Here is a 17,942-nt window from a genome sequence, read left to right as displayed (position 1 = left end):
GATGTTCCTTTTGTAGATAGAAAACAATCAATTGGTGATCGGCTGTTGAAACCAGGCTTCATGTGCTGGAGATTGCTAATATATATATATGTTACGATTTTAATGTTTCACATGCGTTAAGTATAATCTTGACCATGTGTATATAAGCTCTTAAATACCCTTTCCTTGCAAGTTGGTTTTCAAGGGTGAGTTCTATCCAAGATTTGTATTATTTGGTATTAGAGTTGGCTACCACGTCGAGTATAGGATCGAATGAGTTGCGGCTTTGTGTTCAAGTAACGGAGGAGGCGACCTATACGCCGGATTAAAATGTCTTGGTACTATGTATGAGCATAATATTAAATAATTGATTATTGATAAATGAGTGGAGTCATCAAAAGATAAATGACTACCATCGAGTCAGTGTCGATAGAGTGGGCCGCCGTGGACGTCATCAACAAAGCGTGGTGATATGTGAACGTTGGTGAAAAAGTTATGCATGTGGAGACTAAGACTTTCCATCTTCTTTAAGAATTTAATTGAAATTGAGCTTGGAAAAACAAAAGTTATGTACATTTTACTTTCATGAATAGAAAAATTAATGAGACTAAAAAAAATAAAAAATAAACAAGTGAGACTTTCCAAGAAATTATAGACATTGAGAGTTTTGATGAAAGTGGATAATGAGACCAGTAATATTACATACTCAACTCCTATCTCGCGTATTCAAATAAACGTTGGAGAAAAAGTTATGCACATGGAGATGAGGGCCCGTTTGGTTCGCGAAATAGACTCCTGAAATAAAATAGTTATTTCTATGAAATAGTCATTCTTTTGTTTGTTAAGGGTCTATTCCTAGGAATAGTTATTCCCGTGAGAATCATTAATTCCTTACACATAGGAATAGTTATTTCTGAGAGAAAAGACAAGGTTTTCCCAAAAAATTAATATTTTCTTTTCTTTCTCACAAACATTCCAAAAAAAAAAAAAAAAAAACAAACAAACAAACAAAACAAAATATCAGGCCACCAATTGTAGTGGCTGCAAGGCCCCCTAGGGCCATCGGAGGTGGGAAAGACCACCCCTGGTGAGATTCCGGGGTGGAGCCACCCCCAACAACCTTTAGGGGTTGCTGTGAATCGGGGGTGGCTAGCCCCCCGCCCCCCCCCCCCCCCCCCCCCCTCGATTCTTACCAGGGTGGCCGCGCCACCCCCAGTGCATACTATGGGTGGCTGGCCACCCATTAGGGTGGTCAGCTACCACTCGTTAACCACTTTTTTTTTTCTTTTTTTTTTTTTTTAAAAAAAAAAACAATTTGAGTTTTGGAAAAATTATGAATCAAATGGGCTTTTTAGTAATTTTAGTTCAATTCCAATTATGAAATATGTGTTGCTACCAAACTAAAGAATTGGAATAATTATTTCATTCTAACCTCTTCTATTCCCAGTAATACCTATTCTTTTTCCTAATGGAATGCCGATTGTGCAAACCAAACGGAGCCTAAGACTTTCCATCTTCTTTAAGCATTTAATTGAAATTGACCTTGGAAAAAAAAAAAATTATGTACATTTTACTTTCATGAATGGAAAAATTAATGAGATTTTTTTTAAAAAAAACTAGGTTGTTATTAAAATAACAGCATGTATGCTGTAGTTTAATCAACGGTAAAGATTGAATTTTAAAGTTGGTTTATTTTTAGAATCATTTAATAGGAGAGAGAAAATGAATAGATATTTTAAGAAATTCAATCTTGACCGTTAATTAAGTTACAGCATACATGCTGTTATTTTAATAACAGTATGTATGCCAAATCCAAAAAAACTAAACAACTAGAACTTTCCAAGAAATTATAAACATTGGTAGTTTTGAATGAAAGTGGATAATTAATGAGATGAGTCTACATACTCAACTCATATCTCACTAATTATCTAATATGATAGTGCTCATCAATCTTTGGTCAACCTTCATTAAAAGAAAAATGCTAGGATTTAATATTCTCTCTATATTTGATCCCTCTCATTTTATAAATTAATCATTAGATTTGAAAATAAGTTCAGTCAATAGTGGACCCTACAAATCTAATAGAAAAAAAAATTATGTACATGGAGACTAAGACTTTTGATTAAGGGTGTCAATGCGGGCGGTTTTTAACCGCTATTCTCTAACCGCTTAACCGCCTAACCGCTTAACCGCTTAACCGCATTAACCGCTAACCGCCTAACCGCTATAACTGCCTAACGGTTAGCGGTTATTGGGTCTACTAACCGTAACCGCTAACCGCATTTTTATATAATATATTTTTATAATTATAATTATAAAAATATTTATACATATAATATAATCATTTGATCATTAAATCACAATTTTTTTTAAAAATAATTAAATCACAATTTGAGTATTAATATATTATCACCATAATTTATATGATTATATCACATGATTAATTGATCATTAAATCATTTGATTATATAATAATAAATTATACATATATAATATGACATAACTCATAAATATACCAATTCATACTAATACAACAATTAAATATCTAGGGACTTATTTCTAATGTATGTTATAAACTTATAAGTCTATATATGTTATAAGTCTATATAAGTCTACATATGCATATGAATAATATAAATGTATAATATCAATACTTAATCGTATGATTCAATAACAATTCAAATACTTTATTCAAGACTTCAAGTAAATCATATTATTGATGTAAAATGATGATATGATTCGTATAATATCAAATTAAATAATTAATATTGGATTAAACAATGACCAAGGTATTACTTATAAACAAAATTTAAGTATTAATGTATTATCATTACAATTTTAGTAATTTATATATTATTACTATAATTGATATGATTATATCACATGATGACTTGATCATTAAATCATATGATTATATAATAATAAATAATATATATATATATATATATATATATATATATATATATATAATATGACATAACTCATAAGTCATAAGTCTACAAGTTAATCATATGATTCATGTACAATGATAATCACAATTAATTCAATTGAATTAAACAATATATTACTTATAACTACAATTTAATTAAAACATTATTAGATACTTTAGGAATTTAGGATTTAGGAGTTTGAACATTACCATTTACCATTAGATATTAAGTTCATTTCAAAGGAAAAAGATTATAAGTAAATATGATAATAATTTAAATAATTAATCATATGATATAATTTAATGAGATTATATGATTATACAATATCAAATTATGTGTACATGCTTGTGCCTTAATATTTTTATGTTTAAGTTTATAACTTTTCCTCTTTTGATGTCTACAGGATTTGCTAGAGGACCAAATGAGAGGATTGATGAAGTTTTAATGTTTTATTTGTATCATTTAATGTTTTATTTGAACTTATTTTATATGCTTTGTGTTGAACTTTTTTTATATGTTTTTTTTATATGTTGTGACAGTTGTCTGAATTCTGAATTTTTTTTTATATGTTGTGTTGATTTTTTTTTTTTTTTTTTAAAAAAAAATAGTTAATTGGTTATGATTTAATGTTTAACGAAATTTTTTTAAAGTACAAGTAAATGTAAATTTTGGGTCAAATATTTTTTATTTTTCAATATGGGCTCTTTTTATAGCAATTGAGCTAAAAAAGACACTAAAAATACCAACAAAAAAAAAGGGTAAAAAAAAGCCCAAAAAGCCCAAAAAAAGGAAGCCCAAAAAGGCCTAAAAAAGCCCAAAAGGCTAAAAAAAAAACTCAATTTTGAAAAAGCAGTTAGCGGACGGTTATCTATTTCATTAACCGCTAACCGGCGGTTAACCGCTAACCATTAGGCGGTTACGGTTAACGGTTATTGACAATAACCGTTAACCGTAACCGCCTTGACACTCCTACTTTTGATCTTCTTTAAGCATTTAATTGAAGTTGACCTTGGAAAAAAATAAAAGAAGTTATGTACACGTTACTTTTTTGAATGGAAAAATTAATGAGACTTTCAAAGAAAAGTAAACAGGTGGGACTTTTCAAGAAATTATAGACATTGAGAGCTTCGATGAAAGTGGATAATGAGACGAGTAATGCTATATACTCAACTGCATCTCATTTATCTAATATGATAGTGATCATCAATCCTTGAATTAACCTTTATTAAATAAAAGAAATGATTGGCGTTAATAATTTGCTCATATTTTCTTCATATTTTTTTACAAATTCAATAGATCAACCATTAGACTATAGGGTTCACCATTGATTTATGTGGGATTCACATAGAGAAGTGTCAATAATTTGTCCATATTTCTCACATATTCTCATACAAATTCAATATATTAACAATTAGATTTGTGGTATCAACCATTGATATATGTGGAGTCCACATAAGTCTATAAATTTAATGGCTAATTTGTAAGATGAGATGTGAAAAATATGAAAAAAAATAAATAAATATTAACACCAATCATTTCTCACAATCTAAGGACTAGTAAGCACTGTGTCACATCAACTCAATGAAAGTTGAGTATATAGAATTACTCTATCCAAACTTTCAATTATTAATTATTTTTATCATATTAGAGCTTTATTTTTTATTTTTTATTTCAAAAAATAAAATTTATTATATAATTATTAGTTAGGGACTTTAGTCAATTGGTGCATGTATGTGACAGCACCTAATGGAGGGAGAATCAATGAATATTATGCGAGAAACAGATGGGTAAAAGAAAGAAGGCAATCAACCACTTCTTCTACTTTTATCCTACACACCAACATATTCTCGCCCTCCATTATCTTAAGATGCTTTCTCCATACTTAATTGGTTTCGAGTTGCACGCAAAGAAATTCCCCTACATACATACGTATGTTGGCAAAATACTTCCAAGTCCAACATTCGGATCGAATGAGGTTCTTCTTTTGGAATCGGATAAGGTTGAGTTAGTTGCCACTTTTTATGATATTTGTGATGATGACACATCTACAGTTGCATTTTAATCAACCGATTTGACTTGGGTGATGTAAAAAAAATTACAACTCATTCTCGGTAAGTTTTCAACGGTTCAGATTTGAAAGTAAATTTAAACCGTTAACTTTTACATCACCTAATTAAGCCAAATTCAATAAGCAAAAGTACTTAAATTAACAACAATCTCCTTGGAAACATTTCATGAAATTATTTTTTTCTGAACATGTACATCTTGTACAGGATTTGCTCATTAAAAAAAAAAAAAAAAAAATCTATGTAGTATTTTCCTGAGGTGCAACAAACACCAGGAATCTCATGATCAGTACAGAATTAACAAGGAATTAAGTAATAATCAACACTTTTTTTTTTTTGTTTTAACTACAACGTTAACCCTTGTCTGCCTGCCTCTAGTTCATCTCCTCTTAGTCAGCTAGCCATCCCATATGTTGTGGTTTTTGAAGATTTATATATATATATATATATATATATATATATATATGGCTGCTGCAAGCAGTGTTCTATGTACAAAACAATAATTCAATGTTGTCGTCTATATGTATATATGTATGTGTCAGAAAACAGGCGAAATAACTTCTTTCTGGTGCTGCCGTTCAACAAATATGTCTAAGGCTTCCTTCATCCACCAATGCTGACAAACTTCTCTGGCTTCGGCTGCCGTCATCTATATATATATATATATATATACACCACAGAATTCCAACATAGACAATTAGGACACATCTGCCGGAGAAATCTTAATGTGGAAGAAAGAAAATAAATAAATAAATAAAAATTCATGACTGGGCAAAAGCATACCCATAGTCTCCGGCGTACATTCTTCTCCGGCCATGGATCAAGTTGCTCCTTCACTAATAAAGGGAACATGTGCCCTTCATAACATGTGCCATGCCGTTTGCTTATAAAGCTCCATTTTCCCAATTCACACTGTCATATATATGCACCATTAAGGCACTATTCATTTTGAGGTGACTCGAACAGCCGATCTCGTGATAATAAACGAGCAACCATTGACGGCAACAAATACAATATTGTAAAGAGACACTAACCTCGATGCTGCCAAGAACGCCGGCTTCTTCAAGTGACTCTCGTGAAGCAGCTTCTTCCATTGTTGATTCGTCAAGTTCCCAACCACCCTGGAAAGAAAAATATATATAGCGTGCTACTGAATAATCTAATGATCAAATGATAAGACTAGTCCACTCATGAGAACAAATCGATTCTTCTTTCTTTTCCTTTGAAATGAAATGATATGATTTGCCCATCACAAAACAAAATTGATATCATTAATTAAATTATTATACCTTGGGGAACGTCAATCCTTGGCCTTTCTGTGAACTGATCACAAGGACTTCCAATTCATTGCTCATGTTCTCATCACACCCATTACTTTTGTATCTATAAGGTATGCATCTGCGCCATGATCAAGCATTCATTAGAATATTGAAAAAAATCCCTTTTTTAAAAAAGAAAAGGGAAAATAAAGCAAACAACAATGCAGAATAGGAATTGAGAAAAGCTATAAATTTATAATGGGGGCCGCGGCCCTCATTCATGGAATGCAGTGTGAAAGAATATAATTAGAAGAAATTAACAGTGAAATAGAATAACACGTTTTCTGAGTCATCCATGAATTGAACAAAGAAAACGAAATATAATATAATATAATATAATCAATTAGATTGACAACTTACCCGACAACTTGACGGCAACCCAAGTTGTTGTACCTTTGCAACTCTCTTCCCGTGCGAGAAACCAAACAAACCATCTTCCAAAGATGTTTCTGAGAATCTATAGATATTATAGAATCTGAAACAAAAAGAACCCAAAAGGAGAAGGAGATCGAAGAAGAAGGAAAAGGATCTTGTAATTTCGAAACAAACAAAATTAAGGCCTTTAGCCTTGTGGTTTGTTATGCCAATCTGGAAGCATGCACAAAAGCTAAATATATATTTATATAAACACCAAAAATTGATCCGGATGATAGAGCAAATTGAGGGGAAGAGACAGGGAGGCAAAAAGGTTGTGGGTTTGATGGGGTAAAGGAAAGGTTGGCGGGCTATTTATAGAAAAGGCAATAGAAGGACGTGTGTGCGGCTGCCACAATCCATCCACAATGTATATTAAAAAAATAGGTGGGTGGTCTTTGGAAGAGTCAGAGTATGGGTGATGATGCAGCGCAAATATCTCATCACTGTTGCCACTGAAGCTAATGCCCCTAATGGGACGCGTCATTCGTTGCTACAGTGGTCAATAGAAGAGCGTGGCGCGTGGCAGCCGGGGCTTTCGCATTTCTTCAGCTTCTCTGTCATTTCCTCAGCGATGACTACAAGTTGACTCTAGACAACATCCTCACGTGTATATGTATTAAGTATTATATATATATATATATATATATATGGAATCCGCGTTTCTTTCCCACCATCTTCTATATACATCAGCGGCCATTCTTTGAATGTGAAGGAAATATTAATTTCTTCCCTTCTGATTCTTCTGCTTTTTCTTCCTTAATCTATTTCACTAGTTTCATCTAAACTTGTGTGTGAGATACTCAAACGTTTGGGGTTGTCTACAACATGTGTTGTTGAAAAGAAAGTCTGATAAGTTGGAATCTAAAATAAAAGTATTAACGTGAGTTTTTGGAAGAGATGATTATTTGAACAACTTCAAATCTAACAATATAGTTGTCCTAGAAAGGATGTGATGCAGAATGAAGAAAGAATATTAGTTTACAGTTAGTATTATTTTGTAATGGTTTTTAATATTTAATTTATGTTTTTAGAGTTCGTATTTAATAATGGAGCTTAGCCCAAAAGTCAATCACATTAGAGTTAGGGTTTAGTGTTTTAATCTATTTAAGCATAAGTTTCAATTGTATTTGACAAGCTATAATTGAGAAATAAACAATTATTTTGTTCCTTAAGAAGAGTTGTGATTGCTCTTTTATATGATGAGACTCTGTGTTCCTAGTGAGATGCCAAATTTATTCAATTGGTGAGATGCCAATCCTTTATCTTTATTTCATTTTTCATCCGTGTTGCGTCATAATGTTATATTATATACAATTATGTACACCTAGAAATTAGGTGGTTGTATCAAATATATTACAACCTAGTGGTCTATTTTAGGGAGAAGCTTATATGAAATGAAACTATCTCGGAAGGATGTGGCTTTGGGTCAAGGCTATGGAATCAAAATTGGAATCCACATATGTATTCCAATAATGTCTTGAAACTTGTGGAGGCATTTAAACAGCATTATATTAGGTGCAAACGAAAGAGAGGGGATTGAGATCCCCTCATATTTTCTAAAATATGAGTCATCCATTTCATCTAACCGTCTAAATAAATGCAGAAATTTATGTGTTACCGAGGAGATCCAAATCCAAAGAGAGAGGTAAATGGGTGAAGTTTGAGACCAAGCATAGAGTTATTGCGAAAGGTTTTACTAAGAAAGAATTGATCAATTATAAGGAAACATTTTTACCCATAGCCATGCTTAAGTTTATCTGAATTTTCTTATCCATTTCGTACTCATTTTGATTATAATATTCCCGATAAATGAATGTTTATATATATATATATATATATATATATATATATTATCTTAAGAAAAACATCAATATAATGCAACTAGACAGATTCATAGCTAAGAGCTAAGTAAGTCTATTTATTGGTAACATATATATGTATCTTCTTTATAATACCGACCTCCAAAGATGGTCAAATAATAAGAAAACATTTGATCTTAATTTCTACATTTCCATATCAACTTGGCAACAAATATACACTGGATATGTACTGCTTTGAAAAGATGCATGTGTAATACCTCGAAATTTATACCCTGGAATAAAGATGATCTAAATATCAAGGATAAGGAGGATTTGCAATTTTATTAAGATTTATATGGAGTTAGGTAAGTAGACTTAATGTGAAAGATGATGGAAATTGCTAATTAGAAATTTAGTGGGTTATTGAAAGAAAACTCACATTGTTTTGGACGCCAAAAATTCAATGAATGATCTTAAAGAAAAATATTTTAAGACCTTGTATAATGATGAGAAATGAAGATTTTAGAAGTGGTTTCATGATTTTTTGACACTTGAAGAAGGAGTTATGATTTTTAGAAGATGCAAGTGTCAAAACAAGAATTTTAGTCAAACAGAGCCATTGAATTTCGAGGAACTTTTGAGGTACCAAAAAGTTATGAGTTGCTATAATTTTTGAATATGTTGTAAGCCTTTGAATGGAAACAAATTTTAAACTAAATTTCTTATCATTCGGAGTTTAATTGAAGAGTTATGATTTTTCCAAGTTTAATAGGTCAAGCTATTAAATAGTTAAAGTACCTACGATTTGAGAAATTATTTGGATGAGTTAATGATGTTTGTAGGCCACGATTTTTGGGCATGTGGTAGTCAAAAGGTTTAGGTTCATTGAGAATTAATTTTAGATTTTTATGACCATGTTCTAATGTACGATTCCTAAGAAATAGCATCCTGTTTGTGTTAATGAATTCTGGCCAATAAGCTTATGTAATGTCGCTTACAAACTGATGTCAAAAGTCCTTGCAAACAGACTCAAGCTGGTACTCCCACATGTCATATCGCAGAACCAAAGCGGTTTCATACATGGGAGGCTTATAAGTGATAATGTCATAGTGGCTTTTGAGGCCCTTCACACAATGGACAAGAAAATGAAAGATCGTATGGGTTATATGGCCCTCAAACTCGACACGAGTAAAGCCTATGACCGCGTCGAATGGCAATTTCTGGAGGTGATAAAGAGAAAACTTGGTTTTGCAGATAGGTGGATCCAGCTGGTTATGTTATTTGTGAAAACAATCTCCTTTGCTGTGTTGGTGAATGGGCATCCTTATGGGCATATACTACCATCAAGAGAGGCAGGGTGATCCACTATCACCCTACCTTTTTCTACTTTGTGCGGAAGGGTTGAGCTCTTTGCTGCAGAAGGCGAAATTATCAAAAGTTTTGTTGGGGTTACCTATAAAATGGGGAGGGACTAGAATTAACCATCTTTTTTTTGTTGACGACAGCTTGCTCTTTTGCAAGGCGAATTTTGAAGAATGGCAAATGGTTCAGAAGATATTTGATGACTATGAACAAGCGTTTGGACAGCGCCTCAATAGGGACAAGACGTCCCTCTTTTTCAACAAGAACACAAAGTGGGCAACACGGGAGTTTATAACAATAGTGGTTGGTGTGAAGTCGACCCAGAGCTCCGAGAAGTACCTGGGTTTATCAGCGATTATTGGTAAATCTCGCAGTAGATCTTTCAAGGAACTACAAGGTAGAATTTGGGACAAAATAATGGGATGGAAAGAGAAGTTCTTGACTCCGGCAGGCAAAGAGATGCTTTTAAAGGCTGTAATTCAAGCCATTCTCACATACACAATGAGCATTTTCCAACTTCCAAAATCGATGTGCAAAAAAATCAACTCGATGATGCGTTTTTGGTGGGGCAATAAGAAAAACCATTCGCGTATAGCATGGACGAGCTAGGAAAATATGGGAAGAAGCAAACTTCAAGGAGGGCTTGGTTATTGTGATCTGGAGTGCTTTAATCAAGCTCTCTTAGCCAAGGAAGGGTGGAGAATTTTGCAAAATCCTGAATCCCTAGTAGCCCAAATTTTGAAAAAAAAAATATTTTCCATTGGGTTCTTTTCTTACCTCTGTATTGGGCAATCAACCTTCATATGTATGGTGTAGCCTGTGGAATGCTAAGATGTTGCTGGCTGAAGGACTAATGTGGCGTGTAGGGGATGGGAGGTCTATTAAAATCTGGCAGGATAGATGGATTCCCATGACAACAACTTTTGCTGTTAAGACTCCAATCAGATACCTTCACAGTGATGCCACGGTAAGTGAACTAATAGATGCGGATAGCAAATGGTGGAATATCCCTTTCATAAAGGAGGTGTTCATGGAGGATGAGGCAACAACTATCTGCAGCTTAGTTATATGCCTAGGCAAACATCCAGATCATCTCATTTGGACTGGCACCAGCAATGGAGACTTCACAGTCAAAAGTGCTTACCATTTTACAAAAACTTTGGGAAACCACGAGAAGGGATCCTGCTCAAACCCTTAATTAGGGGCTGGCTTGTGGAGACAACTATGGAAAATCAAGGGCCCAGCAAAAGTTCCTGTGGAAGGCTTGTAACAACATCTTGCCCACAAGAGACACTTTACACAAACGCAAAATTGTCCCTGACCCTTTATGCCCAATCTGTGGACTTGAAAGAGAAACAGTAGATCATATCCAGTGGAGTTGTCTTTCAGCACAAGATGTTTGGGTTGATTGTTCGATGAAAATACAAAAGTGCCGGACTCATGTAGATTGCTTCATGACACTAACGGAAAAGATCATGGGTATGGTGGGGAGGGAGGAAGTTGCGGTCTTTGCCGCTATAGCACGACACCTTTGGCACAGAAGAAATAAAGTTGTGTTTGGGGGGGATTTCTCCTCACCGAAGACCATCATTCAAAGTGCGACAGAACAGGTGGCGAATTATGAGAAAGCTTGGACACATCAACGCCCACATGTGCAATCTTCAAGGTTTGAGTGGTGGACGAAACCGATAGTGGGAATTATCAAGCTAAACTGGGATGCCTTAGTTGATGTAGGAGCAAACAAAATGGGTATGGGAATAGCGGCAAGGGACCATGCAGGTGAGCTAGTGGCTACTTTTTGTGCGACTAGGGAGTTTATTATTAACCCAAGTTCTGCTGAAGCCTTAGTGGCAAAATTAGTCAAAGATTGGGATTGCGAAGAATAATATTGGAGCTTGAGGTTGTCAATGCTTTGAAACAAGAAGGGACATGGGGGGGGGGGGGGGAGGTATGGAGCAGTGATTCAGTATGGACTGGAAGGAGTTGCTAGAGGACATGCAAGAATGGCAAGTACAATATGTCAGAAGAGAGGCCAACTCAGTGGCCCACATGCTAGCAAAATATACTTTATGTTTAAGTGAAGAATAGCTGTGGACAAATGATTTTCCTATTTGTATCCACGACCTTGTAATGGGGGAGAAAGAAGTTCTTTGATGAATAAAAAACAGTCTATTTCTCAAAAAAAGTATGAGCTACTTGGGACCAAGCAACTTGGTACCCAAGTATGAGCTACTTGGGGACCAAGATACTTGAGCAACAAGAATAAGCTACTTGGGGACCAAGGTAGTCCCCAACGATGACTTATTTAAGAAGGGGCTTGCCCTTCTTCTGAATGCAAGAAATGTAACACACAGAAGAGAAATAAAAGAGAGAAAGAAAGAAGAGGAAGAAGAGAAAGAGGAAGGATAGAGCAACCCATAAGGCTCCCCCAAGCTACTTGTTTTCTTTGAACAACATTCTTGATTGCCAGTACTTTTGCAAGGTAATTTCTTAATCTTAAGCCTTGTAACTAATTTTGAAGAAATTTCTGATGAACTTAGTTGATTTTGTTGATTTATAGGTAACATATTTTGATTTCAAATTTTCGGTAATACTGATTTTTGGTTTGTTAAGTGATTGTGTAATTGGAGGATAATTTTTGGGTTCTTATTGTGTTAACTGAAAAATTGGGACAAGCCTTGAGTTTGCTCTGACGATCGAAAATTGGATTAATGTATGCTAGATGACTCTTTGTTTTGAGGAATTAATGTATTGATGATATTTCGATTATGAACTTAGCTAAATAGATGATGATTAACACATATTAAGTAACCTATCTAAGACCTTGCATGTTAGATTTCAAATTATCAATTAAAGTTATAAGGTTGAAAATTGGTATTGGTTGACCTATATATGAGAAAATGTGATTATGCCTAGGTGCAATTAATACTATTTGATGTTTTGATTTTACTGATTTGTAAGTTAACGGATGGTTTGGCTAGAGAGAAATGATGATTTGATAATGGATTTATGTTTTGACTAAGGACAGATGGTGGTGGGATAGAGATTAGAGATATGATCCTTAACTAATAAAGTGATGCATGATTGAAACTTGTAAACGAATTGATGACTAAGGTATTTTTTACCTCTGTTGTAGGAATTGTGAGTTGGATGCAGAATCAAATTAAAGGCATGCGATGCCAGGTAAGGGGATACAATACTAAAAACCCCAACAAATTTTATTATAAATCTTTGGAAAAATGTTGAAAATTTTATAAATCATCCACTTACATGATTGCACTTCTTTTCATATTTTGAATGTCAAGTTTTATTCATTCACATGTCATTGTTTAAGAATTAAGTGTTACAATTACCTTACTGTTATGATTTATACATGACTGTGATTGTGACTAAAAATAGTTCTCAAGGTTTCATGGTATATTATACAATTATGGATGAGCTTACAAGATCATATGAAATGTTACATGTACATTTATGTTATAAATGTTGGACCAAGGCACGACTATAGTCACGAACGGTACCAGATCGCATGGGTAGCATGACAAGCACACCGAAGGACGGTTACGAGAAGGTGTGTACTATCGGCTGGGTGGCCTTCACCTAAAGAAGTTCCCAACTTGGTAGCACTCCCCTGTGACGACAAGATGAGCCTATAGGTCCTTTGGGACAAGTCAACGTGCCCCGCTTATGGTAAAATTGCGGAGTCGAGTCAAAGGATAAAACAATTATTTGAAAGAAATAAATAAAAAGATAGTGCTTACTCATTTTATAACTTACTTACTATTCTTGCTTTATTTGTTAATTATTTTATTCTATAAAATATTATTGTTATACAAGACTGAGATTATGGCATAAAAATCTGCATAGCATGTTTATAGCATTTTTACTACGGTGTTGTTGCCACTTACTGAGTTGTTGAATTTACCCCTTCTCCCTATAATAATTTTATTTTATTTTATTTTCCGATTGCTTTAATTATATATCATAGTACTGAGAACAGGGGTACCGGTAGGCGTCTTGGTAGTTAAAGACTCAATCGTCTAGCCCAATGGCTGAGACTCCATTATAGACTAGATCGATTGGGGTAAGCATAGACTATGTAACTTTTGTTTATGTAGACTGTACAACTTTTGATCTTTTGTATACCATACAGTCCATAGGAGGACACTGACATCGGGAAATGATATGACCTTCCTATACTAGTTTACTTTTATTTTAGTAACTTTATTGCTTATAAGGTTATTGAATAGTATCACATTATAAGTTTGTGATTTCATAACAATGGGAGTTTTTAGTACTCTAGTAATGTTATGCATGTTTCTATGGCGAACATAAGGTAGGACTAATAAATTTTTTATAAGAATATGTTACAATTGCTCCTAGTTTTTTTTTTTTTTTTTTTTACATGTGCTCCCAGTTGCTCTACCTTTAAAACTTGGCACGTTTCAGCATGTACATAGAAAAAGTCCGAGATGCAAGGAAGGAGTAAAGATTTTCGTAAATTCATAGTGATTTGTATCATTACACTTATTTGTAATATAACTATATATCTATATATACTTATTTTCCTTTGTAAAATAGGAGTTTAGAGTTTATGGAATTTGTGGGATTTTATTAATTATTTTATCATTTAGTTGGAAAAATAATGTGCATTAATAATAAATACTTCCTATTCAAATTAATATTAGAACTTTATAGTAAAAAATTATATGGGAAATTTCACTCTGAAACTTTGAACTACCACCCGTTTTGACATGCCCCCAAACTTTAAAATCTCTCAATTTATACCCATAAACTTTCAATTGTAGTCAATTTGAACCACTCTATCAAATTTTAAACGTTAAAAGTTAGACAATGACGTTTATACCCCATACTTTTTTATAAAATTTCAAATTAATTTTTTTAAAAAATATTATATAAAAAAAAAAAAAAAAATCACAAGGTGACCAACGGTTGGCCCACCTTGTGACCATTTTTTTCAATTTTTTTTTTTTCAATAAAAAGAAAATTGAAGAGTAACTTTGTCTTTTTAAGGGTTTTAACAGCAAAAATTGATGGAGAGGTTCAAAATGATTGCAATTGAAAGTTCAAAGGTTCAAATTGAGAGGTTTTGAAGTTTGAGAGATGTCAAAACGGGTGATAATTCAAGAATCCAAAATAAAATTTTCCCAAAATTATAATATCATAGACATTTCATTCAAACTATTTTCCTCTGCTTCTTGATCTATAAGGCAAAAGCATTAACTTGTACTCCCTGTTTCCAAAATAGATAAGGAAATTTTTGGTTTTAGTTGTCACAAGACATGATAGTTTCAAAAAATTAAATTATTTATCCATTTAATTTCTCAAATTATCTTTAAATCTACAATTAGTTTTTTTTTTTTTTTTTTTTTTTAAAAAAAAAAAACTAGGCCCACCTTTCTTGCCCTTAAGAGTAAGAGTACTACTCTAGAGAGTAGAGGGTTGTTATATTTATTTTGTTTTATGGAAATTTTTAATCATTTATAAACTTTCATCAACATTGGAATAGCTAGATAGAACATATAATATATCAGCCATTTTCTAATGAGCATTCCCAGAATAAAAGTTTAGGGAATATGTTCAAAAAATCGTAAAAAACATTCTAAAGCAGACTCCCTAAATGAACCATAAATATTAGGATTGCTACAGTGAAAACCAATGTTTTGGGTTCCACTATTACAATCCTTATGATTATTAAAATATAAAGAAATGATTCTCTCTCATCTCTCCTCATATATATATATATATATAATTAAAAAAAAAAACAAATATTTTAATGATATAGGGAATGATTAAGGAAAACTATTGGAGTGTATTTTGACATAGGGAAGCAAAAAATAGTTTAAATTCTTAAATGTAGAAAAAAATGATGAAGAAACTGCTCGGAATGATCTAAGAAAGTAACAAAAAAATTGGGTTTTATTGTGAGAAAGAATTTTTTAAAAAAAAAAAAAAAAGAAAAAAGAAAAAATGTGTCACCTTCTAAAGAAAGATGTAAAAAAATCCGGACTTGAAATGGTCGGACTCACGTGGAGTGGAAAAACACGTGCATATCCCGCCGGCGCCACAAGAAATATTTCAGTGTTTTTTTGTCCCCTTATTGCTTTTCTTCAGACCTATACGACTATTCCAACTAATTATTATTTGAGGAGTTGAACTTGAACTTTTCTTCACACCTATACAACTATTCAACTAAATTATATGCACGTGGATATTCAATAATTTTAATAATAATAATTTTTTTATTATTTTTTAAATATAAATTAAATAATTAAATTGACCTCTTTTAATTAATTTAATTTTTTTAAATAAATAATAATTTAATATAAAGAAAAATATAAAAAAGTTTCTTAAACTACTAGTTGTTTGCAATATAGCTCATAATGTTCAAAAAGTACTAAAGTAGCCTCTAAATTATTAAAATGTATCAAAAAGGTTACTTATTTTTTATATTTCTATAACACTCTTAAAATAATTTTTTAGGGGTATATAGGAATACAAAAAATAAATAATAATTAAATTTTTTTAATTTTTTAAAATAAATAATAATTTAAGTTGAGATATATAGTAGACAGATGTTGACGAAAGATATAAGATTCTTTAAACGTGGCAAAAACTTCATTTGATTTTTAAAAAGAGAAGAAACTTTATATATGGTAATAAAAAAAGGTACGAATATTATTCAGCGAAAGTAATCATTATGTGCTTTCTTTGTCGCAGAAATAATTTATGTACTTTGTAAACTCGATCTGATCAACCAATAAAGTCTGATGCCCACGTGACCCAGGTTGTATTATTCAACACCGCAGACAAAAACTAAAACTAAAACCAACCAAAAAAAAAAAAAGTGACCAAAATTAAATAATAATAATAATAATAATTCAATTTTGACACGTTTTTTTTAGCATCCTTTTCTTTTAAGAATTAGTTTACACATGTGGTTTTAATAAGTGTAATTTTAAAAATTACATTTAAAAAAAGTTATGTTTTTGAAATCTTTATTTTTTAAAATTACTAAGGTTTTTGGTAAAGATAAATAATAAAGACATAACTTTGACCTAACTTTATTTTTATGTGGTCATTTTTTAAAAAATAAAATAAAAAATAAAAAAAAAATTTATGAAGTAATAACATCTTGTGTGATACTTTTTTTATTTGGTATTTTTTTTTTTTAAAAAAAAATGGTCATTATTATGAAGAAAAAGACCATTTTTTTTTTTAAAAAAAAAATACCAAATAAAAAAAAAGGACCACACAAGATGTTATTACTTTATAATTTTTTTTTTTTTAAAAAAAAAAAAATTAAATAACCACATAAGAGAAAAGTTTGGTCAAAGTTGTGTCTTTATCATTCATCTTTGGTAAAATATATTAAAAATTACCTTTTTTATTAAATATTTGTTATGCGAAATCGTAATTTTGATTTAAATTCATGATTTTCCAAAATAAGCATCTATAACTGCTCATAAAAATCACACACACACACACACACACACACATATATATATATATAGATTATGTGCTTTTCAAAGCAGAATACCAAACACTTTACGTTTTGCGATATCTTTTAAAAACACAGATTATTTTTACGAAATCGCAATCTCAACACACCTCAAAGGATTACCAAACAAGTCGAAAGTATTTTAGGAAAAGTTTACTACTCTTCATGTAACTCTTTTGAGTATTATGTTATATATATTAATGAACACCATAACTTAATTTTGATTCAAAATTAAAAACTGATATTTCAATTTTATTAATACCAAATTTGATAATTTCAATTTCAAAATTGTTACAATGAAGAACTCCATTAATTAAACTCACTGACTATTCCTTCAAAAAGATGCTGTTTCTATCAATCCATTTGACAATTTCAAAATTGTTACAATGAACTCCATTGAACTCCTGACAATTCCTTCAAATGGATGCTTTTCCAACGTCATGAACTTGGGACCTAACCCATTTGATCAAATCACATTATCACTTTATCACATAGTTGATAATGACTAGACAACTAAACATCCGCACCGGTTTATGCAATTTGAATTT

At 31.9% G+C, this 17,942-nt stretch overlaps 2 protein-coding genes across 2 annotated transcripts; one reads left to right on the top strand and one right to left on the bottom strand.

Moving 5' to 3' along the window:
- Nucleotides 1-5,474: 5,474 nt before the first annotated feature.
- Nucleotides 5,475-6,802, bottom strand: LOC132179738 (nudix hydrolase 17, mitochondrial). The gene is made up of 5 exons (XM_059592502.2): nucleotides 6,655-6,802; nucleotides 6,265-6,373; nucleotides 6,010-6,096; nucleotides 5,759-5,887; nucleotides 5,475-5,624 (listed from the first exon to the last, which is right to left on the bottom strand). Exons 1-5 carry the CDS (start codon nucleotides 6,726-6,728, stop codon nucleotides 5,514-5,516), a joined length of 510 nt encoding a protein of 169 aa, XP_059448485.1. The 5' UTR covers nucleotides 6,729-6,802; the 3' UTR covers nucleotides 5,475-5,513.
- A 2,712-nt stretch (nucleotides 6,803-9,514) lies between these two features.
- Nucleotides 9,515-11,070, top strand: LOC148586404 (uncharacterized). The gene is made up of 3 exons (XM_088515614.1): nucleotides 9,515-9,867; nucleotides 10,016-10,402; nucleotides 10,689-11,070. Exons 1-3 carry the CDS (start codon nucleotides 9,515-9,517, stop codon nucleotides 11,068-11,070), a joined length of 1,122 nt encoding a protein of 373 aa, XP_088371740.1.
- Nucleotides 11,071-17,942: the final 6,872 nt, after the last annotated feature.

Source organism: Corylus avellana, chromosome 4, assembly GCF_965113065.1.
Source record: "Corylus avellana chromosome 4, dhCorAvel1.hap1.2, whole genome shotgun sequence".
Lineage (NCBI taxonomy): Eukaryota > Viridiplantae > Streptophyta > Magnoliopsida > Fagales > Betulaceae > Corylus > Corylus avellana.
Note: the sequence above shows the minus strand (reverse complement) of the source record. Positions and strands in the feature narration are given on the sequence as shown.

What these genes read in the sequence shown, in the direction of transcription:
- LOC132179738 (XM_059592502.2), bottom strand. Translation starts at nt 6,728, where the DNA reads ATGGTTTGTTTGGTTTCTCGCACGGGAAGAGAGTTGCAAAGGTACAAC. An exon ending in GGTTGCCGTCAAGTTGTCGG is followed by an intron (nt 6,374 to 6,654) that starts GTAAGTTGTCAA and finishes ATCATGGCGCAG; the next exon opens with ATGCATACCTTATAGATACA. An exon ending in ATGTACGCCGGAGACTATGG is followed by an intron (nt 5,625 to 5,758) that starts GTATGCTTTTGC and finishes ATATATATATAG; the next exon opens with ATGACGGCAGCCGAAGCCAG.
- LOC148586404 (XM_088515614.1), top strand. Translation starts at nt 9,515, where the DNA reads ATGTCAAAAGTCCTTGCAAACAGACTCAAGCTGGTACTCCCACATGTC. An exon ending in CTACCATCAAGAGAGGCAGG is followed by an intron (nt 9,868 to 10,015) that starts GTGATCCACTAT and finishes TGTTGACGACAG; the next exon opens with CTTGCTCTTTTGCAAGGCGA. An exon ending in TTCCAACTTCCAAAATCGAT is followed by an intron (nt 10,403 to 10,688) that starts GTGCAAAAAAAT and finishes TGTATGGTGTAG; the next exon opens with CCTGTGGAATGCTAAGATGT.